A 27,323-nucleotide genomic window follows, 5' to 3' on the forward strand; every position below is an offset into this window, starting at 1 on the left:
TTTGCATCATACTACAAAGTGTTTGTGAATGTATTACAATATACATGTAGGTGTGTATATTGCTTGTATCGTATCAATTACAGCAAAACGATATTAACCATACACTCAACCCAATTAAGTACGTGAACATTTATTTAATTGTAACAAAGTTTGTTTATAAACTTCATTAAACATGATGTCAGGTGCATATATACAAATGTATGGAACCGGTAATCTATCATGGGTTAGCTTTAACATATCATGTATAATAGAAGAAGCTTTAAAGAAAACATCATAGATTTTGTTATTGTTCAGCTCTCTATTAACTTGTGCAAGTATAACCCGATGTCTATACAAATTTTCTCACTTTTCTGCACTTTCATTAAACAAGTGTGATGGTATAACATTGTAAACTTTGCTCATATTCTTCATGCTGCCCGTTAAAACATCATTGACAATGGTGTAGTGTATTGTACATTATCTAGGTCAATATCTCAGTCCCAGTATTTTATAACACCATCCCATCCAGCTGTAGCTACTTTAGATGTCTCGTGTGGATGCCATATTGCCTGAATACATACATCGTCATGGGCTTTAAACTTGGAATACAATTTTGTACTTTTCCAGTCCCAGATATATAATTTTCCATCAGCATCCCCTGATATCAAGTATCTGAAAATAAAATTAAATGTATAATACATGTTTCCTTAGCTAAATATGTGATTATTTGATACCAGAAATCGTCCTGAAAATTTACAACTGTCTAACGCATTTCTCATGCAATTTTCTACTGAGGTAAAACCATGAACCATCATCAGTACAAGATATTACAATTTTACAATATTTAAAATATATACTTGTGTACTTAACAACATTTTCTACTTATCTATCCAGCAAAACTTAATTCAATTCCATCTTGGGGGTTGTAAAGAAAAAAGAATAAAACTTATTTTATATTCAAAGGTACATAATGGGCAAAAACTCATTTAAAATAGCAAAATCTACATTTAAAACAAAAGGTATAAAAATAAAAAATCAAATGATGATTGTTTAATGAAAATTGTTTAAAAACCAAAACAACATCAGCAAGTTTGTTCCACTTACGTCATTTCAGGTGAGAAATCAACACCACAAGCATAACCAGCAACCTGAAATATTACACACAGAGTTGTTAATAACTTAACACTTACTTCAGTTAATTGCTAAACATATAGGTTGCACATCGAATAAGGTGGAAAAAGCTACCCATGTCAAAACATGTAATACATAAACTTTGTTGTGGTTTTCTTCTTTTTGTTGTCTCTGAATTAAAATTGACTCAGCTATATGATAACTTTCTGGCTCTTTGAAAGGGAGAAATTATCCTGATGATCAAAATGCTTTACAGACATGAAAATATTTTGGGAAAACAACAGACTTCCCCTTGGCTACTGTAAGGGTCTTGCATTATTTAAAGGAGAAACACATTTTAATTATACAAAATATAAAAAAAAGATCACATTTTGTTTAAAGATTATCTGGCTGAAATATTTGTGCCATAAAACCACTCACCATATGACCAGTAAATGTTTTCTTCCTCATGTATTTAAATCTGTTTAAAACGTTGAACACACAGATCTTATTGTCCATTGATTGACAAGCTAACCATTTACCTGAAACAACAACATGTAAATAAATCAGCGAGCCGCATCACGACAAAACCAACATAATGGGTTTGTGACCAGCATAGATCCAGACCAGCCTGCGCATCCGCGCAGTCTGATCAGGATCCATGCTGTTCATTATCAGTTTCTCTACTTGTAATAGGGTTTGTAAGCAAACAGCATTGATCCTGATTAGACTGCGCTGATGTGCAGGCTGGTCTGGATCCATGCTGGTCGCAAACCCATCATGTTGGTTTTGTCATGACGCGGCTCAAACATTAATAATCCAAGTTCATGTAGCTACGTAAAACGTAAAAATATGTAAAACGTAAAATTTTACTTTTTCTTTTCATTCGCTCACCTTAATTACCAGAAATATTTGTAAGCAGTTTGCCCCTCTAATGGTATCTAATGACAATCAGTCATGTAACAAATCATTCCACTACATTTGAAATCAGTAAGCAAGCTTTTATGGTGAGGGTCACCATGACTTTGTCCTCAAAATCAACTAATCATTAACAACCACCCTAATAAGTACTTTAAACCGAAAGCTTCTCAAATAATAGGACAAGGTCTGGTTTATGGATGGACCAAATGACATGTGCAAAAACACTATAAATCTTCTTCTTCAAGAGTGTATTAGAAGAAGAAAAAGAGAACTACTTGTACCTGTTTTTACTGTTTAAAATTTAAAAGAAATATACTATGAATAACTGAATGAATTTTTGCAATAGTTATCACAAGTTAATATTTTCTATGTAAATAGTGTGTCTATAAGCTTACAACTTCCAATTTAACTAAACTGAAATAAATTGTGTATAACTTAGAGTACTAACCATTTGGTGATAAAGTCGTAGATGGCATAGAATGCATAGAAGGATCAGCAATATATTTAAAATCTACTGGAACATCCCTGAAAATAATAACAATCATTTCAATAAACTTGATAATCCTTTCTAAGAAATTAAAGGGACACCACTGAGGTTTTTTGACATTACAAGACTGGAAATAATTTTTAATATAAATGCCCACTTTGATGTAGGTCTAGACCAATAACTTGTGTACAAAATTTCAGATCATCTATTCACTTTGTATCCCTAAAATAATTATTCTAATTGTGAAAAATTACCCGAAATTGAAAAATGCTGCAACGCTTTTCATTCAAATCTTGCTAAGAAGTGCAAAAAATATGATTTTCAATTTATTTCTGTGTATGTTTCTAAACTATCTCTTAAAACATATTTCTGTTTAGGTGCCCCAACTTATCTATACAAGGTATTCAAATTTTATGTATTTAGGAGTTTGGACTTCAGTGGAGTTCCTTTAATAATGAAGGTATTGACACACTAAATATTATTTACATTCAGTCTGATACAGGGAAATTTAATTTTCCCTTTTGTATACATGTATATCTAATGGAATTGTTCTTTAATAAGGAATTGTTTATTATATGTTTGAGGTATTGGACAATAATAAATGATAGAATGGTCTGTTTCTATACTGGTTACAAAGTGAACTCATTATTACTGAAGTGCTTGAAAGAGGTAAAAAATGCTCCATAATGTTGAGGATAAATTAAATATGAGTAAATCTTTTCAATCTTTTACAATCACCAGCACATCATTTGAAATACTTCGAATATAACAGATTTAATGAGATTTAATGTTTACCATTCCCAAACTCTTAAACTTTTATCATCAGAAGTTGAGACAAATCTTCTGTTTTGATCAACAAATGTTATAGAGTTTACTGCACCAAGATGTCTGTCATATTCTTGAACTGTTTCCCCTGACCGGATATCCCACTGAAAATAAATATAAATAAGTTTTTTTAATATAATTAAAAAGACAATTTTTATTGTAAGAAAAATGCTCAATAATAGGTAGATAATTGGTGTACAGTTTCCATTCCACTCATTAATAGAAGTATTAATAAAACCAGAAACATGTTGGTCACAGATACCCCCAGATTCCTTTTGTAAATCTAGACAAGAGCAAACATATATGGACCCCTCAATGCTGGACCATAAAAATTACATATTGCCTTACCAAATCCCAAAATAGTTATAAAATATACCAGATATTAAACAAATACATATATTTTGTAAATTATTCGATTTATATCAATGCATTAACTAAATGAATGATTTTTGTGATGTGAGGTGTGGGTTTTAGCCTTACTCTTAGTCACTACCATGTTTCCTCATATTATACTTAGACCAAGTACCAGTCACAGAATAGGATTGTGTTAAATCTACATGGTTTTGGACATAAAAACACAACATGGCTTACCCTACAGATTTAAATATTGACATGAAACCAGATGTTAACACGTTTCTTGCTTCCGAAAAAAAATCAGCTAATTAAAGATTTGGCATGTCTGTAAAACTATGTCTTAAAACCAATGTAATTTTATATTGTATCTGTGAAATAGTAGCTTTAATCAGTATCATCAACCTTAAAAGTATGAATATAATCAACCAAATTGAAATGAAAAAATGTGCTAGGTCATGCAGTCAACATAATTAATCTGAAGTAGTTTTAATGACCTCTTACTGTGCTACTAGTACATATACAGATCTAATTACAATTAATGGTACTTACACAAATAATTTTCTTGTCCGAGGTACCAGCCACAAACAAGTGTTGTTTGTCTTCTTCAGGATGAAATTTAACACAATATGCAACTTTTCTACTCGTAAATCTTCCTTTACACTCTCCTAGAAAGTTAAAATAACATAAAGTCAATAATCATTCTAATTAACATTATCAAGTTAAACAAATTATGGTACTTTTATATTATTATTTACCGCTTAAATCAATTAATTGATTTTAAGTGACATCAACACTGTTACGTCATATGGCAACTTTCCAGCTGTATTAATAGAAGAAGACCAAATATGAACCTTTATGCAGTATTGCAAGCTTACAGTGGGCACCTGGACTGTGTTTCATAGAAAGTCCTATGTATATCCTAAGTCCTAGGACATAAAACCATCTTAAGGACTGACTATCTTAGGACTGTTTCAATAGAGACATTAGATTTTCATTAAATTATTACTTCTAAGAAATACAATAGCACATGTTTCAACCTGCAATATGTTTATGTTCATCAACATTGCTATTCAGCATTTGATGAAGTCATAAGATACGAATCATAAGTAAGGACATTTTCTTTGAAACACAAAATTGCGTCTGATTTGTTTTTTTGACTGATTTTAAACTTAGGAAATTCTATGAAATGTGTCCCTGAGCAGTTTATTGGACAGGCTGTTTAACCCACAATATTCTAAGTATCTTGTTTCAATAACAGAATTGGACTTCAGATAAAAAAAATATGCCCAAGACAATTTGACCCTTCATTGATGTTGCATGAATTGACAACAAGATAACACAACATATATTTTACCAAATTTGATACAAAATTCTGAAATATTGCTACATTGAATTTAAAATCATTTCAGTCAACTACCTGTTTCAGTGTCCCACAATTTACAATATCTGTCATAACCACAGCTGAGAAACTCTGTACCACTGTTGTTGAAATTAATATCTCTCACAGCCTGTTTGTGACCCAGGTAAGTTCTCACACACCGTCTATCATTATACACCTCCCAGATCTAAAAAATATAATCAAATACATAAAACCCATAATTTCATCCTTATCATTTAAGTGATAAAACAGATGCTCAAAGTAACCGATTGAATAATTATATCATCCCGTAACCTGTTAAATTTGTGTAAAGGATTTGTCCAGCTTTTTAATATTATGGAACAGTCCATTAAATTTAGGGATTTTAATGTCAAAATACTAAAATTAATCTACTGACAGTAAAGAGCCTAGTCAGACTGCAAGGAGGCAAAGACAAGTCACTTTTGGTCCCAGCAGACAAAAGGTTAAAAGCCTCCAAGTATGAGAGCATATTCTGTAAAGTTCTTGAAACAAGAACATATAATTATTCAGTCTATGTTATGAACTCATATAGATTTGACCTTTATCATATATGACAATGATGAATCTGTACCCCAATTTTACCACCAAAATTGTTTTTGGGTTTTACGTCACATCGACACAGTATAGGTCATATCGCGACATTCCAGCTTTACTGGTGGAGGAAGACCTCAGGTGCCCTTCCGTGCATTATTTCAGGCACGAACGGGCACCTGAGTAGAACCACCGACGTTCCATAAGCTAGCTGGATAGCTTTCTCACATGAAAGAATCCAAAGTCCCTGTCGGGATTCGAACCCACAGCGGTGAGGGGCAAGTGATTTGAAGTCAACGACCTTAACCACTCGGCCACGGACGCCCCACCACCAAAATATTTATTTCAGACACTGAAAAGTAAATTTCTTATTTGAAATACATATTAGTTGATAAGGTGACACAAATTTCTACAGACTGGTAACAATACATTACACTGTTGTTGTATATGTGCAACAGCTGGAATATATACAATATATTTTCTTCACAAAAATAGTATCAATTCTTCCCTAATAGTGCTGCAAATTCATAGGGTAAAATGACATCGAAGTGGTCTATGTCAGCCAACAGCAAGTTTTATATACCAAATTGTTCGTCTTGGTCTGTAGTTTCCGGAATGGATATTCATTTGGTTTCAAGTTCCGATGCGTAGCTTAAAAATCCAAGATGGCGTCAAAGATGGCCGCCAAATCCCTAAATATTCTAGAATAATAATATTTTCTTATATTTGTTTTCCGCTTTTGTATTTCAAGTGAATTTTTTGCACGATATATATTATTTTAAGTGTTATATACGAAGAGATTAATTATATTGGAGAAACAGATCGATTTTTGCCTTTTTTATACGTAAATAAGCAAAATAATGCTAAACTTATAGAGTTTGCTATGATACTCTTGTCTTTGCTTAAACAGAGAAATATCTATTACTTATTTTGTTATTCCACTATTGTAATGTACTCATGAGAGTAATGTTTTAATGCATTCATATCATATCTTAAGAAATCTTTCTTTGTAATTATGCAGTGAGACATGTAAAATGAGAGGCGGTACATAAAATAGTTTTTAAATGTAAAGTTGTAACTGGTACTTATTTGTTCTATCAATTATTTCATCAAATTTTGTGTTTCTGTCAAATTATAGCTTCTTTAGTGCAGTCTATGTAACTGATTAACATAATAAACCAGGAATATGATAATTTGCTTCTGGTTTTTTAATGAATTTTTGTACAAATCGTACCCCACCCACTATGAATAAAAATCTAGAGAAACTCTGACCCCTCGATTATACTGATTATATGGAATGAGAATATTTACGTAAGTTAATAAACATAAGGTAATTTTCAAAGTGTGATACTATTACAGGTATCCTGTCATATCTAAAATTCTGTTCAAAAATGTGTTACCAATTAACTAACTAAAGCAAGATTTTGTTGTAAGTTCACCTAAGGATTTGAAAGTACAATGTGTGCAAAACAACCTCTGTTCATTTATTTATATGTCACACACCTTTTTATGTCAAATGAAATGTAATTTACTTTTTTAAAGTTTCTTAAATTGACAACACAGTCATTTCAAAAGTTTGATATTTTATCTACATAGATCATTACTCTGTTGACCTTCGGTTTCATGAAACATGCATAGTAGTCGGATAAAACATAATGTTTATATGAAAATCGTTCAGCTTTGCATTATAATTGTGTTTGTGTTATTTAAATTTCTTCTAGTTGACCTGTTTCGAGTTAAATTATGAGGTTCTAGTTTTTCTTTATAAATAGTGTATAATAACCCTTTTGATAAATAGTGTATAATAACCCTTTGGATATGTTACCTGCTTTTGAAGATTATATTTTGACCTTTGATCCAGTTGTATAAATCCATTTTATTTAGTTTAGCCAATTGTTCTCTATTTCTTGAGGACAATATGTTGTATGTCATGAAATTGCACGAACATTTTACATTGAAGATACCATGATCACTTTCGTATGAATACATCTATGGACGTGTCTTCACTTCCTTTAAGTGTACCAGTTTATGTAAAATTGAGAATTCTGCTTAAGCCGGTGCTAGGGGGTATGGATGGTAACTTGCAATTACCACTACCGGTATGTTCCAATATGACGACACAATGTTAATAAATTAAATCCACGCCAAGTAAAATTCTAACAATTGTTATGGTTACATTAGAAGAAATAAATAAAATACATACATGATCGTGTAAATTTGTACAGTTAAGGTACAGCCTAATTACCATACCAAAGTACTCGATGCCTTAAAGGAAGGCAGAGCAACAAGAACATAACTTACCAAGACAGAAGACGAAATTAAAACAAGTAAGAACGCACAAAACGTCAAACATGAAAATGTTGCAGGCTCGGTTTGAGTGAGCCTGTTCATGGACGGCACTGTAAAGTGCAAACTACAGTTCACGCCCCCTAGCACCGAATTAAGCAGAATTCAACAATTAATCATGGTTATGGTGAACTTTTGGATTTAGAAACAACCGCAGACGTGCTTATAATGTGGTTATCATGGAACCTTCAATTTGACAGACACGTTAGTGTCATTCCATAAAAAGCGGCGTATGGTCCTCAAGTACAAGAATATGTGTGCCCTCAACAAGAAAACAATGAGCGAGCAGAACTAAATAAAATGGAATTTTGAAAGGGGATCAGAGGTTTTGAAGCCTGCATGCCACAGATAAGCTGTCATCTCCACATAAATCAGGCCTGCTTATACCTAGACGTAAACGAGTTTTAAAGTACAATAGAAATTTTAATTTATCTGAATTACGACGACAGGACTTTGTAAAATATTTACGTAATTTATAATAGCTATAGCCTTGTTAAAGAAGTTTGTCAGTAATAAGTAAGAAACTTTAAAAAAGTATATTACATTTCATTTGACAAAAAGGTGTGTGACATATAAATAAATGAACAGAGGTTGTTTTGCACACATTGTACTTTCAAACTTAGAAATATATAAATATACCCTATAGGATGTTGCATGAAGTACATGTGAACAGTTAACAACATTATTTAAAAAAAACTATTATCTTAGATTTTAGTTACTATGTTATTGTTAATGATAGAAATGTTAAAATTTGAAAATATTAAGAGTTTGTTTTATTCATTAAAACGTTCACTTGGATATATTAAGATTTCACTTGATCAAATTTGATTATTCATGTTAAGGATATCATCTAGGTAGCGGCAAGTGCTATTCAATGCAACGTATAGCTTCCGGTTGTGAAATAGTAGAGCGACTTACATAAAATCCCTCTAGCAACTAACATTATAATTTTAAAAATCAGGAAAAGAGAACATCCTTTGATAGCAGTTAAACACGGCAAAGTTGATAATTCAAACTCAGTTTGATGGGGTGTGTTCATGAGAGACCATATCTCACGTCTCTTAGTACCAACTAAGTAGTATCCGATCCTCAACTATAAAAGTTTTGCAATCAATGATCCCGGAGGACCATGTCGTCCGGGTAGCTCAATAGATAGAGCGTTGGACTGTGAATCGGGCAACCCGTGTTTGATTCCCGGACGCGGCAGGTCACTTTCGTTATGACTGATCATGAAATAGTTTCTATGGTTATTCGCACTGTACCACTGCTCTGCTATGTGCAAAAATTTTAGTTCCTTGCGAAAGTTAGGGCAACTAGTACTGGTAAACTGTTTGACAACCTGTCCAGGAACGATTCGGTGGTTGAACTGTGCCCTGGTAAACTCAATATGGTTACTGCCGTGATCCGGATTGAAAACTACCGACACCACCATCCCGAAGGACCTATTAATGTAACACTGTTAACCTGCTGTTGCAGACTCGGTTTGACTGAGCCTGTTCATGGACGGTACTGGAAAGTTCATGTTACTCTACGCCCCCTAGCACATAGTATTACTATCAAGTACCCGCAAGGGAAAAGATTAGCTTTTTTCGTCCAATTGAAAGGCTTTCTTAATTCCTTCCATGAAGTTAACAACAAACTTGAAACAAAATGCTCAAAATCATAGACATGAGCTGTCAGTCGGACAGCGTGCTCATCTATCCTCAGTGCTTGATAGTAAAAAATGGGACATAATATTGTAAAAATGCTTGATACAGTGACCTCCTCTGTGCACAGGTTGAGATTATGATGGTGAACAAGTGTGCAAGGTCTCAAAGCGATATAGCGAAGGAATTTTGAAATTTTGGTAAAGTAAATTAAAAGTTGAAAAAAGAAGCATAATTCTGTCAAAATGCTTGATAGACCTCCTCCAGTGTTCAAGTGGAGGGCATGATCATGTTAAACAAGTGTGCCAGTTTCAAAGCCATATGTCAATGGACTTTGAGATGGTACGCCGACGGTCTGGCGACTAGGATAGTTGTCCTTAATCGTCGAATAGTTGAGCTAAAAAGAAACTGCCCTCATAATATATATTTTCAATTCACACAATATATATATTTATATTCATATAATATTTTATTTATAATTCAGATACAGTCTAGCAGAAAAGTCTCTTACTGTAAACTGAATAACCTACCCATTTTAAATGTTCTAGCAAATTACATTTAACATTTTAATGTATATATTATATCCGTCATCGCTAATGACAAAACCCCAAATATGGTTCAATTGTAGATTAAGCAAAATGCCTTTAAACAAATTCTGCATGTCAGACAGTACGCTCAAATATTTAAAATCAACAGCCTGCATAATAAAGAAATTCTCTTATTCATAAAGTAGTATAACTCTTTGAAATAAAAAAAATGTTAGAGGGAAGTAACCTACAATAATGATCTCAAAGATTTGTTTAGCTTCAAGTGCATTACCTTAATGGTTGTGGAGATATATCTTGTCCGAGAAATTCTATAAGTTAATAAATAGATATTATTATTTCCTAATAAATGCTTAGCTTATGGGTCTTGAACAGTGACCTACAATAATAATTAAAATCACTTTTGAAGACTAACAGTGAATGTTTATGGCTAAGGAGAAACAACCTTGCAAACAAATCCTTAACAAAAGGCTAGCACAAGGTCAACGCAAATACTGAATTGCAGGTGAGTAAATTCGTTCTTTAGTGTGTGCATAAAACAAATAAAAGAGATATTCCAACATTTAGACACACATGCAGGGCATTTTCTATGAAAGGTAAGATGTCTCATCACTAACCAATTAAATAAAATTGTCAATCTTTTTAATATCACTATTATAATATAAAACAAAAAAGTATTTAATTTAAAGTCGACTCCCAGTTCGCAATACCCCACCCACTTTGTATATGAATTTAGATCAATAAAACACATTTATGGCATAGTTCGCTTATTCTAACTTATTCTAAATATGTGTAGATATAGTTTTAAAGCTGTATTAAACGAAATCATGAATGTTATTCAGTTTAAACAAGAATAAAACTAGTAAGTTACACATATTCAGAAAAGGACACCTAGTTTGCAACATATTTTTTCTTCTTTCGTTAAAATTAGGCAATGAAAACTAGAAAAAATCAATAAAGTCAAAACTTAAAGCATTTAGTAAGTTGAAAATAAGAAATTTTATGCAAAATTTCAATTAATTTACAAAACTGAAAAAGGAAATAAGCCAACATAAATATACTAGAATATTAAGGGATTTGGTGGCCATCTTTGACGCCATCTTGGATATCTTAGCTTCGCATCGGGGTTGGGCAAAATGAATATCTATTCCAGAAACTACAGATCCAGAGGAACATTTTGGTATATGAAACTTGCTGTTGGCTGACATAGACCACTTACCCCTCTAAATAGGCTAGTAAAATGGGCTGATTTGCAGCACTATAAGTAAGTAAGACTACACAATAAATCTAACTGGTCTTGAGCAACACCTCTCAACAAGAATCAGAATCTTTTTCTCTCAAAGAATATTGCTCTGTTAAGGTTCTTCTGTAGCAGCTGGCATGTCAAAAGATAGCCTTTAACCTGCTAAATTTCTTAAATTGTTTAGCTTCCATTTTTGGAATTATTTGATATCAACATGAAAACTTAGTCAGTTTTTTTTAACTGTCCACTATATTTTTGAAATCAAGATGTAAACTAAGCCAACAGTGTAGGACCTGGTCAGACTACATTGACATATCGGCTGGCCTAGCTCTATACTGGTGGCAAATACTGATCACTACCGTTCCAGCAGGACTAAGGTTAATTCTACATCATTCACAAAGGTCATACAGCAAGAAATTACCTTTATTTTGCTGTCCATACTGGCTGATAATAATAAATGTGCTGACTTAGGAAACCATCTAATCTGTGCGACACCTTTTGTATGTCCAGCCCAGGTATGTATAAGTTTCTTTGGTATAAAACATTTTTCTGGTGGGTACTCAGACTTGAGATTAACGCCAACATCTTGAGGTATGTGTAAAAATGAACGTCCTTGGTAATCATATGCATCTTTGACTAAAAAAAAAAGAAATATGTCTATACTAAAAGTTTTAAATCAAACAAATAATTTCATTTTTTTTCTTTTTCTTCTGATTTAACAGTTACCAATAATTATAAATGTTTATGCCCTATGGCTCATGTCCACATTTAATGATATTGGTAGACTTTAATCTAAGGAGAATTACTTCAGTACAAAATTAATAAAGGCTTTAACAAAACACTATAAATTAAAGTAACAATTTAAGACATTGTTGCTATGATGAACATATACATTTAGAAAATTAAGAGTTTAATACACAGCAGAGTGTGGCTGGAAAGTAATAATCAGTGCAAAATGGACACCAAGAGCTTTAGCCTAAGAGCATTATTCATTTCAGGGTTGATTATCACTTTCTGGTACATCTATGACATGTATTAATGTCTTAAATACACAATTGAGCCGCGTCATGACAAAACCAACATAATGGGTTAGCGACCAGCATGGATCCAGACCAGCCTGCGCATCCGCACAGTCTGATCAGGATCCATGCTGTTCACTTACAAACCCTATAACAAGTAGAGAAACTGATAGCAAACAGCATGGATCCTGATCAGACTGTGTGGATGCCCAGGCTGGTCTGGATCCATGCTGGTCGCAAACCCATTATGTTGGTTTTGTCATGACGCGGCTCAATTTATTTCTGTCATATTGATATTCTTGTCTCTGTACTGAAATGTAAGTAAAGTGGCTCCCCTTATGTGTATACAAAGTCCACTACAATCAAGAAGCAAGTTTTATTTTCTTGGAATAAAATTAGCATACTTTTTTTCTTTAAATGCCAAAAACTGTGTTTGTTCAAATTATGCATACATTCTAACCATGAATTTCTAACAATCCATGTTTAAAATCTACTTTCACTATACAGTTAGCTGTTTTGATGACATAAAATGTGACATCAGCTTTTGTATGTGTTCATGTTCAGCAGGCTGATAACGATTATGAGTTCTCGGCCCGTGGCAAAAAACTCATTATTAGTCATGTGACAAACATAATCAGTTAAACTCCTAGGCAATTTGTTACTATATATAGTAACAAGTGTATAAATACTAACTGTGTAATGTTGTTTTCTCCTCCGCTGACTTCTCCTCCACTTGTTTCCCAGTTTTTGCTCGTTTCGCAAGAATCTCATCAAGCTCTGCCTTTTCCTCCTGTACATATAATTATCATACAGGTAGAGAAATATAATTTACTGACATACAATTATCATACAGGTAGAGAAATATAATTTACTGACATACAATTATCATACAGGTAGAGAAATATCATTAACTGACATACAATTATCATACAAGTAGAGAAATATAATTAACTGACATACAATTATCATACAGGTAGAGAAATATCATTAACTGACATACAATTATCATACAGGTAGAGAAATATAATTAACTGACATATAATTATCATACAGGTAGAGAAATATAATTAACTGACATACAATTATCATACAGGTAGAGAAATATAATTTACTGACATACAATTATCATACAAGTAGAGAAATATAATTTACTGACATACAATACATAAATCTGAAATACTGCTCTGTGTAACTACAGATATTTACTATGTTGACTCAAGACAATAAACAGATGACTGGCAAAAACAAAATATGAGCAGTGCAAGTGTCTTGATCACCAGTTTCATACCTCAGACCTGCATTTTTACACTCATCTTTATACCTTTTTATTCAGAGGCAAAAACCAATGGCAGCATTGTTCACTTAGTGGCAATGTCAAACTTAAGGCTGCAACAGCTTTGTTGCTGTTCATGTTGTGTTTGTTGTCAATTAATTTACTTAAGTCTTAAAAATATAGGTATATGAAGTACATGTATATTAATCCATGAAGACTGTGATCATAAATCACATCATGAAAGTCTCTAAATTTTGTATATTATAATATGATAACGAATTTGATATTTCATTCACATGTTTCGCAAATAATCTGACAGATAGGGGTGTCATCGATTCAATCGATATCAGTGTATCAACGATCATTGTTATCCGATTCGATATCGATTCCATTTTTTAAATATCGGATATTAAATGCACATATATTTCTAGCTAAAGAGACTTCAGCGAACAGTTTTTATAGAACTGATAGACCTGTTTACTGTTGCAAAACGTCAAAATAAAAGCGACATATAAAGTTATGGAAGCCAGAAACAATTTTTTTTTTAATGAAAACGGAAATCAATGCCAAAGTTACCTCCCAGTGTCTCTAACGAATGCTGCCTAATTTCGTTGTAATCTCGCACGCGTGCTAAGTGAATGTGAAGACCCTCAATTCAGATTTCAAAAGGGAAAATGCCAAGAAAAATTTGTCAGTGTTTCTTGGTAAAAATTATGACTACAAAATGTTAAACTTTAATAATTATTCAGGTTCTAAACACTATAATTTGCCAATTAAACCTGGCTTAATTGGAACGTTAAGGACGGGATTTAGCATTATCAGTAACTACGTAATAGCAACAACAACAACTAAAGTAAAATGGAAAAGGCTTTAAACTTTATAGTTACTAGTCATTATTTTTTATTTATAGCTATATGATAAAAAAAGAAACAATTTGTTCAGTTTTCATTGTTAATCATTTTTGCATTTGTCTAAATATAACTGCTTTCTCAGAGTCCTTAGGAAACATTTAAAAACACTTGAAAGCTTAAATTTAGCCTGGCAATCGATATATCGCTGTATCGCCGATAATTCATTACCGATTTATCGATACAAAAATCCTTATCGATGACACCTCTACTGACAGAACAATCTTATCTTACAAAACTGTGTTTTGTGAATGTCACTCCTCTGTGGATCTTACCTTTAATATTCTATAAGTTGTAAAATCTTACATAAATCTTCAGAAAAATATTAATTGACAATAGGTTCTTAATGTAGTACAGCTTTAAAAACAAGAGCTGTCCGTAAGACAGCGCGCTCGACTTTTTTAGTGCTTGCCTATAATACAAAACATTGACAGTTAAGGGCCATAATTCAAATAAAATCTTTGACAGAATTACCTTCTCCTGGACATGTTTGGGAATCATGATTGTAAACAAGTATTCCAACTTTCAAATTAATATCTCAAACAGTTCAGTCAAAAAGTGGACTGGTACTAAAAACTTAACCAAGATTCTAAGTCGATAAAAGGCCTTAATTTTTAAAACAAATCCTTGACAGAGTTACCTTCTCTTGCGTACAGATGGGGGTAATGATGTGAAATAGCATTAAAAGTTTCAAAGCAATATCTCAAAGGGTTAAGGCAATAAGTGGATTTTACCCATATTCAATGTATTTTTCTAAGTCAAAAAGGGGCATAATTCTGTCAAAAACCTTGACAGAGTTATGTCCTCTTGTCTGTTGATGAAGGTCGTGATGGTAAACAAGTATGGTCAGTTTCAAAGCAATACCTCCAATGGTTTTGAAATAAAGTGAGGTGGTACAAAAAACTTAACCAAGATTCTAAGTCGATAAAAGGCCTTAATTTTTAAAACAAATCCTTGACAGAGTTACCTTCTCTTGCGTACAGATGGGGGTAATGATGTGAAATAGCATTAAAAGTTTCAAAGCAATATCTCAAAGGGTTAAGGCAATAAGTGGATTTTACCCATATTCAATGTATTTTCTAAGTCAAAAAGGGGCATAATTCTGTCAAAAACCTTGACAGAGTTATGTCCTCTTGTCTGTTGATGAAGGTCGTGATGGTAAACAAGTATGGTCAGTTTCAAAGCAATACCTCCAATGGTTTTGAAATAAAGTGAGGTGGTACAAAAAACTTAACCAAGCTCAATACACTTTCTAAGTCAAAAAAGGGCCATAATTCTGTCAAAAACCTTGACAGAGTTATGTACTCTTGTCTGTAGATGGAGGTTATGATGGTGAACAAGTATGGTAAGTTTCAAAGCCATACTTGTAATACTTCTGAAATAAAGTGGGGTGGTACGAAAAACTTAACCAAGGTGTGACGCCAACGCTAACGCCGACGCCGACGCCGGGGCGAGTAGGATAGCTCCCCTTTTCATAGAAAAGTCGAGCTAAAAACCAAAAAACTTATTAACAGGCACAGAGTGTTAATTTTAGAGTGTGAATTCTAGAGTAAACTATCAAATGCATAATGTTGTTTTACTACAAGGAAATTTTTTAATGGAGATTTGACTGTACATAAAGTACACTCAGATCAACAGACCAATATATGCTTTAACAATCTTTGTCAAACTGTAACATAAAAGCAAACCTCATTTGGTTTCATGACAGTCTGTTCATCAACAAATTTCCCCCATGGTCCTATAAATCCCTCTATATCTGACGGGTTATCATTCCGAAGTCTTTTCCTTCGATCTTCTTCTCGTTTCTTGCCCTTCTCAAAAGCTGTCAGTCCTGAAACAAATATCATATCACTGTTTCGATAGAATGAGACAAAATAATATATCCCATCAGATTTAAAACATACGAACCAACAATTACCCATTTTTATATGTTTTACCATTAAGTGACCATTTCAACATACACAAAACCTGATAGTGTCAAAATACACATTCAATATTGAAGTACATGTATGCATACACTAAGTTGCAACAATACTGCAATTAAAGTTATTATTTCATAATTTGAATCAGACCTGGGGGTGATTACATTGATCAGTAATTGATTAAATTACAATTACTTTCAGATTTTATTGTAATTGATTAAGATTGATTACTCACATTTGCCTCTGTAATCAATTGAATTACAATTACTTTTAAGAGAGTAATTGATTGATAATTGATTACATTGAATGTACATTAAACCACCCCAGAATTAAGACCACCCTGCTATTAAGACCATTTTTAAAAATATTCTTTAAGTCAATGGTTTCGTGATCCAGATTTAACCCCCTGCTTATTCACTTTTAAGACCACCATTATTAGCCAGTCCAATTTTTTGTTTTAATTTTAATGTGACTATTGAGACCTCTGATATTGAAGTCAACACCTATCTAGATCTTAAATTTGTTGTTATGATCTGCTTGAATGCTCTTTAGCAAGACACTTGATTTCACAAGGTGTGAAAAACTGTTATTGGGTTATTGTATGAAATTAGGTGAGAAGGTCAATTTTAGAGTGGTACATTGTTGCTTTCAGCACATTTATTTTTTGAAAATTTAAATTTTCATTTGATTTATGTACATCATATAATAAGTGATACTGTAAAATTAACGTTAAATTTCTCCAGAAATATGTTTTCCTTTTATCAGATTAAATATCAAAGCATTCTTTGATAACTTTTATTTATAATGTATTTGTAGGTACATATAAATAAACATATTGTTTATTCATACAAAATGACTAAAGTAGACCATGGTCTTAAAGTATGTAAGCAATGATAAGAATATTTACTTTTTTCAGTCTAATTGAAGATTTTTACTGTATTACTGAAAAACAAAAGTTAAACTGTATATATAAAATAAAGACATCCTTTGAACTTAAAAAAAGTTTCCTATTAATTCTGAAAGTAATCAATGTCAATCAAAATGTAATCATAATTACTGACTGAATTTAAGCTGTAATTGATTAATTACAATTAATGTAATCAGTTTTGGGCAAGGTAATCAATTACATGATGATTACAGTGTAATCATGTAATCAATTACAAAATCAATGATTACAGTCAATGATTACCCCAGGTCTGATTTGAATGTTAATTAAATTTAATTTATTGTGAAGAAAAAAACCCACTGTGCAATGACCAAGCTTATCTGCAAGCTTTTTCAACAAGCTCTTTTGTTCTTAATAATATGTGCAACAGTCAATTGTTACACCCCCCCCCCCAGCCGGGGCAAGTGCCGGGGATAGATGGAGAAGGTTCTATGTGCTGATTGTTTGTTCCACTTTATATAATATTTTTAAATTTTGCTATGAAGGAGCGATGGTCTCCTTTATTTCCTTTTTATCTCTTAGAATATGTTTGTGCCATTTGACCACCTTTTATGCCAATTTTATTGACAAAAAGGTTTTAAAGGAAATTGAATATAACCATGATGGGCCTGTAAAGATTTTGAGACTAGAGCGATCCTTAACTTATTGAAGGGTGTTATATATAACTTTAAATTCTAGCATTGTCGAAATATCACAAACTTTAGTGCTGAAACAATTTTTAGAAAAATGCATTTGTGAGTCCATCTCCGTGAATCTTGACTGATTAAAATGAATTATTTTGACTTTTACAAATCAAGTTCAATGTTTATAGTACTTCTGAACCGGTATAAATTTTGTAACCGCTTACTTTTGTTTTCATCATTTGTTGAAAGTTTTCAACAACATTCGACCATATAACATTTCTATCAACTGTTCTTTATTTAAATGTAGCATTTTACCACCTTATTTTACTGATTTCATCCAGTGTTTTCTGACAAATTGTCTTGCACAGGATGGGTGGAATGAGTCAAGCTTATAATTCTATTGTAAATCCAACTAAATATAATTTCTGCCAATACTCTAATCTATCATTAGACAATCCAAATTCCAAGTTCTTCATGCTAATGCAGTACTAGTGTAATATCTTAATAGAGTTAATATGTCATACAAACCTTTATTCTCCTCAAATGCCTCTTTGTCACCAAGCATTTTATCTTCTGTTGGAACTTCGGAATCTACTGTAGGATCTATTGCATAACCTAAATATAATAATGTTCACAAATTGTTGTTAGTCACAGGATTATGAAAATTCAGTCATATACCCCCAAAGGCTCAATTCTTAAAGGCTTTCCTTATTTCAATTTAAGACTGGCAATGCAAGATCATGTAAATAAAAGGGGATGTAATATTTACACTTATTATTGTTTAATGTGATGTCAATAAACCAAGAAGTCATAATAATTACTTCTCCAGTCAATGGAGATCAACACACTTAAACTGTTTCTCTTCCTTTTAGCATGTAAGAAGAAAAAGAAAACATTTTTCCTTTCATTGTAATACAAATGCATGGTTTATCATTCACAGACCTACTTGCCTTTGTGATTAAATTAATGAGCTTTTGAACTTTAATATTTCATTTTTCTACAAAATTGCACTATTAATCATTCTTTTGAATAAAAGTCCATGGCATGAGAGTCAACAAAAAAACAAAAGTGTGCAGAAATAGAAGTGACAGTATAATAATTTAAACAGGCTTTTGGTCTTTAAAGCAAAATTTAGTATAACAAATATTAATATGCATGAAAATTTATAAATTGCTTAAAGACATGTCTACACGTAATGATGTATCAATAAATAATAAAATAAATAATAAATGAAATAATAGTGAGAATCCTAGTAAGTACTAATTTAATTCAAATTCTACATGTATATATTTTATCAAGGTTATTTTCATGAAAGTAACCATTGTACTGTAATGTAATGTCAACACCTACCATAACTGTGAAATGTTTTTCTCTGATTTTCAAATGTGAAGTTGTTAACATGTGCATCTTCTACATACCCTGCCAGACTGTTTCTTGTAGCAGAAAATTGCTGTGTTTTATACGGATTAGTTGGTCCAATCTATGTATCAAAAATATAATATAGTACATGAACAAGAGCTGTCCGTAAGACAGTGCGCTAAACTATTATAAGTACCGAGTACTTGCCTGAAAAAAGGGGGTGATGGTCACTAACAAGTATTCAAATATGAAAACTAAATATTAAAATTTTAAAGGAATACCTTTAAGTGTACAGGAAATAAGTGGGGTGGTACAAAAAACATAACCGAAATTCTAAGTCGAAAATGGAATAAAAATTTGTCAAAATCCATGATAGAATTATTTCCTCTTGCCTGGAAATAGAAATGATGGTCACTAACAAGTATTAAAGCAATACTCAAAGGGTTAAGGAAATAAGTGGGGTACTTGTACAAACAAGAGCTGTCAGTAGGACAGCAACGCTCGACTATTCTTAGTGCTGGATAGTAAAAAAAATGCTTGATACAATTACCTCCTTCTGTTTACAGGCTGGGGTCATGATGGTGAACAAGTGTGCAAAGTTTCAAAGCCATATGTCAATGGACTTTGAAAATATTTGAACTATTACAAAAACTTTAACATAAATTCTAAGTCGAAAAAGGGGCATAATTCTGTCAAAATGCTTGATAGAGTTACCTCCTCCTGTTTACAGGTTGGGGTCATGATGTTGAACAAGTGTGCAAAGTTTCAAAGCCATATGTCAATGGACTTTGAAAATATTTGAACTATTACAAAAACTTTAACATAAATTCTAAGTCGAAAAAGGGGCATAATTCTGTCAAAATGCTTGATAGAGTTACCTCCTCCTGTCTACAGGTTGGGGTCATGATGGTGAACAAGTGTGCAAAGTTTCAAAGCCATATGTCAATGGACTTTGAAAATATTTGAACTATTACAAAAACTTTAACATAAGTGGTTACGCGGACGCCGACGCGGACGCCGACGCTCGGGTGACTGCAATAGCTCTACTTATTCTTATCGAATAGTCGAGCTAAAAACGTTACCTGCCTTTTAAACTCTAAGTCGAAAAAAAGACATAATTTTGTCAAAATACATGTATATGACAGATGAAATAATAAATAATTGTCTTTTCTTCTATTTCAACACCATATTCATCTGTTAAAATGATGAAATTATTTCCACCATATCACACCTATAATTTAGTACAGTTTTCAATCTATTGTGACTTATTGGTGTACATTGTATTTACTATAAAAGTATAAGAAAAATAAGTGGCAAAATATATACAGGTAGAAATTAGGTATGACGATTATTAACATTTAATTGTTAGCATACCTGTGGTGCATATAATTCATCATATTTTGGGTTGTATTTCACTTCTTTTATCTTCGGATCTAAATGTCGCAAACCACTTGTATCCTCCTGAAATTAAATTACAGGAAAATTAATCCATGCAAAACATTTAATAACTGACAGATTTGTTTGGTTTAAAGGAAAGTAGGCAAAGAGTATAACCCCTTTTAAAGACATAAAAACATATTCTTTTGCTTAAATCATCAATTTTATATGAATCAACATAACTTATGATATTTCCTTAACAAGCGACAGGAAATTGTCACAAAACCAGATTCCAACTAATGATAATACATGTTGGTTATTCCCTGATGAAATATCATACTGGCTTTACTTTATTGAAGAATACATGTAAGCTTTATTAAACATGAACATATTTTGGCAGGGATTTTTTCCAGGATTTTTGACATGACCGATACCCATGGAATTGGGAATTTCAGCGGTGTTTTGTTAAAAATTGGGAAAAAATGCACGACTGAAATTTTGCAATGATTAAATGGATGTAAACAATTACTTCTAGGATGGCATCTTCAAACATTTAAGCAGTATTACAGTGAAGAAGCCCTTATTTGCAAGGATTTTAGAATTTTTATTCAATATTTTTATTTTGTAACTTTCAATTGGGAATTTTTTCCTGCGGACTGGGAAAATAATATACTATTTTCAGTAGGGACTATGACCCAATACCAGTTTTAAAATAAGCCAAAAAAAATCCCTGTAAATTCTTAAACATAAATGTTCCTGGCCAAGATTCTTGTCCTTGACAAATTATCGAATTCACTCAGTTATGGGCTCTAAATTGTTAAAAAATTGTAAACAAAGTTCTATAACTTGACAAAGTTATGACCTTTTGTTATTGTGAAAAATGGAAGTTGGCATGTTATTTTGTAGCTCAGCTGCTTGAAATTTTGTCATTTAATTGAAAGTGATTCATAAGCCAAAGTCTGTATGTGTAAAAGTTTTGATGCAAGTGGTTTCCACTTTGAATTCCACTTTCAAAAACTAAACCTGTCAGTTTTGTAATAAAGCTTCTTTTGTCCGAGTTAAATCAAATCCATATATATATTGCATGGCTAATTATTGCAAAATTCACTAATTTGACCTTTATTGTCATGGTCAAATTAAGGTTAAGGAACTTAAGGTCATTTAAATCTTCTTTAATGTCTTCCCACAAGTACGAAGACAATCCACCCATTAATTACAAGTTTTAGCCAACTATAGCTTAAAACTGTAAAATTACAAATATTTTACCTTCAACCATTCAATGTCAAGATAATTGATGAGTCAAAAGTCAAACTGAGTTTAATCAACTTTAAGACATTGTGCTCAAGCATGAAGAAAATCTGTTCATAAATATTGTAATTTACTCAAAAGACCAAGCAAAATTCATAAATTTGACCTTCAAGGTCAAGGCCATTGATGACTGAAGATGTAATCAATTTTGACTACTTGTAGGACAAACTTGGCAAAGCTTGTTTTCCAATGGAAGCGAGAGGCCTCATACAGTATGAAATAGCATCATATAGTATTCATTTATTTGTGCCATTGGAGATGGTGTACAGATAAAAGTAACACATTGTAAATACAGATTAAACGACATCAGTAAAAAGTTAACATTCAGGATCAAATACAGTTATTAGTTCACAATCAAGTGCAGTTAGTATTTTGGCATTTTGCTTTTTTTCTGACTCAGAAATTCACTTGTCTGCAGACTACTGCTACGTGAAAATCTACTTGTCCCCTGGCAAAAAGTCCCTAGTCGGGCATAGTAATTCCGCACCTCTGTTTATATTAATGTTGTGAGTAAAGTACAAAAAAAACAACAAAAAATTACAGATCCTTACTACATTTTTTTGTTGCATTTACAATTGTTTATATGATTCAGTTTTAATGAATTTACTAACTGTCAATCTGTTTTTCTTTGCAACTGCTATTCAAAGAACATTGCCTCTGACTTTAAAGTGAAAAAGCATGGTGAAGTAAATTTAGCTTTGATGTTCAAACTCGGCGAAGTTAAAAAACTTTAGGCGACTTAGTCGCCCAAATCACCCAGTTGCTACAGCCCTGGACTGTCAAGGAAATAATAAAAAAGAATTTTTTTGATATGACATGCCTCAGGGGCGGATACAGAACATGGTTTCCTGGGTGGGCTGACATTTGGGTGGAAGATTTCGACAAAAATAATGCAACAGGCGAAAATTGTGCATGTTTGAAGATAGGGCCAATATTTTGTTCATGTGACAAAAATTGTAATTTATGTGTTTTATAGCTCATCTTATGAGTAGCAATGTACTTTCGCTTATAAATGTGTAAACTAATATTTCCGCAAATATTTAGATGATATGGAATTAAGAAAAATATATGTAATTGGGGCGGCCTGGGAGGGGTGCCCCCACCCATAGACTGAGAAAATTTTGAAATGATGTTATTTCCTTGACTTTCTAGTGCTGTTTATGATACCTTTTGGATGGTTTTACAGGTTTGTGTTTGCAGGGTATTTCAAATAGAATTCCCCTGGTATTTAGTATTAAACATTTACAAAATAACAGTACACTAACCAATGTTTGCGCGACTTTTGATAAAAATAATTTTTAAACACTTGATCAATGTACTCCTCTGAATAATAGACGATTTTCCAAAGTAAAGTGATATTAAAGTACTGCCTTTCAATTGTAAAAAAAAATGATTTCAAACACATATATTCAATAAAAAAATTTTCCATTTATGAATCCATTTTAGATACTAAGAGGGGTCAGTACAATTTAAATTTTATTTAAAAAATATAACTGCAATAAAAAAGTTATTAAAAGCAAATGACCAATCAGTTAATCTGAATAAAAATCTTAGTATAAATGGTTGTTATTATTATGATTTAAAACGCAATTCATTTAGTATAATCTTCATAAAACTTGTCATGTTTTTAATTTACAAATAATAATTTTCAATTGTTTAATAATAGCTAGGGCTTTCAAAAAGAAAATTGAAAAACAAAGATAGTAAAATATGGTGTACAAGGTAACACATCTACAGTGTATTTGCCACTACCTGTGACTATTCATATTATTACATTATGTACCTTGAGTCGAAGCATGTATATAACTAAACCAATATCCAATATATTAGCTATTTTAACCCATACTCGAATGTCATTTTGAACAGCCATGTCTTTAATAGATAAAACTAGATCTCTGCCAAGCCTCCCATAGGCAGGAGCCATCTAACAGCTGGATGACAGCAATTAATGTTTTGCTAAGGGGGTACACTTCAGCCAATAAAGTTTGAAACTGACAAAAATATTTTCCAGCCCAGCTGGTAAACGTATCTTTGGGCCAAGCTGGGGGGCTGCAGCCCTGAAGCCCGGGCCTGAATCCGCCACTGTGCCTATTCATAATCATTGGCTTTGCCCAGTATAAAATTATTAATATGGGGGAAATTAAAGGCCGAGGCTGCAAAGCGGGCCCAGGCTTTGGCTTGCCCAGCTCAAGACTACATGTGTATATTTGAAGCAAAATCACATATAAACATGTGTATGCAATTAAATATATGGAAGTGGCTAGCCGTACGGCTAGCAAAAAGTTCTAGCCGTACGTGAGTCACGTACGACTAGCAAGGACTCACTGTATTGGCTAGCCGTACGGCATTTTCAAAATTATATGGAGGTCGAAAATGCATGTTATTTTATGACTAAGCGAGGATTTTAACCAAGAAACAGCAATTGTCTTCGTATGTTTACTTTTAAGAGATTAATCGCCTTAATTGTTGGCTACAGTAAAAAAAGTATGAATATCGATCTTTGTCATCTCAAGACGTCGAGAAAAAATAGCAGTTTGGTCGCAGTTAAATAACACCAATTGAAATAGTTTACAAAATTTTGATAATAGTCCTTTTTTGTTTCATTAAGTTTAATTTTCGACACCTTTAAAATGAAACAAAAAACGAAAAAGTGTGTCCATCATTAAGGAAAGTTTGCATGTTCCGTGAAACGCATTTTAAAATTCTAGTGTCAGTCTCTTGGTAGGCTTTAATTAAGGCTAAATAATTGATTGTGCTTTTATGTTCGATATTTACCTACTGTATTTGAAAATTATACAATTAGTTTAACTTTTCACCATTTTTTTCAATGTTCTTTTTATTTATCCCACTCCGATCATTATTTATTCGATCCATGTGCTTAATTAACAAAAATTCATCTTTCATACAAATAAAACAACAAATCATAATCATGAGGCACAAAATAACATATGCATGTTCGACTTCCATATAATTTTGAAAAGTGCCGTACGGCTAGACAATACAGTGAGTCCTGGCTAGTCGTACGTGACTCATGTAAGGCTAGAACTTTTGGCTAGTCATACGGGCCCGTACGGCTAGCCACTTCCTAAATATATATAGAATTCTATACATTAAAATGAAATTTCCAGTGTCAGTTCTAGTTGGTCACAGCCAGTTTTAATGTTAGCGAGGTACTCCGATAACAGATAATTGCAACTTTTTGGGTGGCCAAGTGAAAACAGAAGCAATGCATGAAATAGTTCTACTTCTATGTGGTGGTGTGATAGCTCAGTTGGTTGCCCGCTGATTATCACTTCTGAGGTGCAATCCGGTCAACTCGTCCCCTGGTCAACTCGTCCTCTGGTCAACTCGTCACCTTTTTGGTCAACTCGTCCCCTACTTTTGGTCAACTCGTCCTCAAAGAGTCAACTCGTCCCTAATACGGTCAACTCGTCCCCTACTTTCGACCTATTTCTCACTATTGTGTTGTAAATCAATGTCTTTAAATAGTTCTTTTATGTAAAATAAACAATGAATTTGATTGATATCGAAATATTAATAAAATAACGTCTTTTTTACGTTAAATTTTAATGATCTTCATCTAAGCGCACGTGCATAGATTTGATGTAAAACTACAAAGACAGGTACGTTTGCAAACATTCAATTAATGTTTAATTAATCGGAGTTTTAATGATAATTAAAACTAAAATTAGGTCCAACTCTTTAAATTTTTACCGCCTCCCTGAATGGATTAAAGACTGACGACAAATTAACAGAAATTAGAAGTGCTTAAGACTTTATGTCGGTGCGTATTGATCTCATTATAGAAGGATCGTGTCAATTAAAAACATGATAATTGTTTGTTGTGAAATTGTCAATATAAAAGCTGCCCTGATAAATATAAGAATTATTCAGGGGCCTCCGTGGCCGAGTGGTTTAAGTCGCTGACTTGAGATCACAGGTCCCTCACCACTGTAGGTTCGATCCTCACTCAAAGAATTTTTATTTGTTATTATTAGGTAGCGGTAAGGAACTCTGAATTGGTTAGTGAAGGAAGACTTCGCCGCTACCAACGGAAAAAATACACCTTTCTCCAGGGCCAGACGCACCAGCTGTGGGACAGGAATGGGGAGTTGTCATCAACAGGATTTCTTAGAGAATTCAGGAACTTATATAAGCCTCAAGAGTCGTAAGATGTCAAAAAGAACAAAAAAGACAATGAAATATGTGCATGAAAAAAAAACAATGAAAGTGAATATATATGACATAATATTGACAAAAAAAACATACTATAATATTATGATATTTTATCATTGCATATGAAACATGTTTTATACATTAAATGTTATTGCTGTTGATCGTCTTCGTGTTGTTTCTTTTCTGTATGTAATTTAATCAGAATTATGCATATATATAGTACTTATTATTAGATAATATATCTACTCCAAATATTCGCATACAAAAAGCGTCAAAATATGTCCAATTCAGTAATTTTATAATATGTTATTTTAAAAGTCTATAGTAATTTATGAAATATATGAAAAACAAATAATAATTAATATAGGGGACGAGTAGGGGACGAGTTGACCAGGGGACGAGTTGTCCAAGGGACGAGTTGACCAAAAAGGTGACGAGTTGACCAGAGGACGAGTTGACTAGGGGACGAGTTGACTCTGAATCTCTGAGGTCCCGGGTTTGATCCTGGGTTATTATAAACTTTGGGATTTTTCAGAGACACTTTCAGTGTTTCCCACCTACCTAGAGGTGTACTGGTAAGAAATCTGGGTAATCCTTGCATGTATCAGTGCTATACACTGGGCATAATTTTAAAAGAACCAAGGGGTCTAGAGCTAGGGACTGGTTCCCTGATTCTCTAGTATCTCATATCTGTCTCTTAAAAATGTTTACAATGTATACCTGCTTAGAGTGATCGTAATCGATTTTAAAGCAGTATGATGTAGACCTATATATAAAAAGGCATACCGTTGGGACAACTACAGGAGTTGAGTTCAACGCTATCGTATTGGAAACGGAGTTAGATTTGTCTATTGGTTTGAGATGTGAAAATAGCTCTGCAGCAGCATTTTCACCTTCTGGTGTTTCACTTTTATCACTACTGTCACTGTCATATGAAAGAATACCTTCCATTATCTTTAAAATAAGAAAAAAATGTTTTAAATTCGTTTTCTATCCAATCAATGTCACTAAAGGCTTTCAAAATTA

At 32.7% G+C, this 27,323-nt stretch overlaps 1 protein-coding gene across 1 annotated transcript; it reads right to left on the reverse strand.

Moving 5' to 3' along the window:
• Nucleotides 1–114: 114 nt before the first annotated feature.
• Nucleotides 115–27,323, reverse strand: LOC132753525 (pre-mRNA-processing factor 17-like). Its single transcript, XM_060744006.1, has 14 exons — nt 27,084–27,323; nt 20,811–20,897; nt 19,428–19,557; nt 18,606–18,692; nt 16,275–16,417; nt 13,099–13,195; nt 11,808–12,022; nt 5,094–5,241; nt 4,226–4,341; nt 3,293–3,426; nt 2,459–2,535; nt 1,531–1,631; nt 1,084–1,127; nt 115–651 (listed from the first exon to the last, which is right to left on the reverse strand). Exons 1-14 carry the CDS (start codon nt 27,246–27,248, stop codon nt 474–476), a joined length of 1,722 nt encoding a protein of 573 aa, XP_060599989.1. The 5' UTR covers nt 27,249–27,323; the 3' UTR covers nt 115–473.

The sequence above is a fragment of the Ruditapes philippinarum genome, unplaced genomic scaffold (genome assembly GCF_026571515.1).
Source record: "Ruditapes philippinarum isolate M1 unplaced genomic scaffold, ASM2657151v2 ctg2314_1_1_1_1, whole genome shotgun sequence".
NCBI lineage: Eukaryota > Metazoa > Mollusca > Bivalvia > Venerida > Veneridae > Ruditapes > Ruditapes philippinarum.

What these genes read in the sequence shown, in the direction of transcription:
- LOC132753525 (XM_060744006.1), bottom strand. Translation starts at nt 27,248, where the DNA reads ATGGAAGGTATTCTTTCATATGACAGTGACAGTAGTGATAAAAGTGAA. An exon ending in CTGTCATGAAACCAAATGAG is followed by an intron (nt 13,196 to 16,274) that starts GTTTGCTTTTAT and finishes TTATATGTACAG; the next exon opens with GAGGAAAAGGCAGAGCTTGA. An exon ending in AAACATTTACTGGTCATATG is followed by an intron (nt 1,128 to 1,530) that starts GTGAGTGGTTTT and finishes GTAATATTTCAG; the next exon opens with GTTGCTGGTTATGCTTGTGG.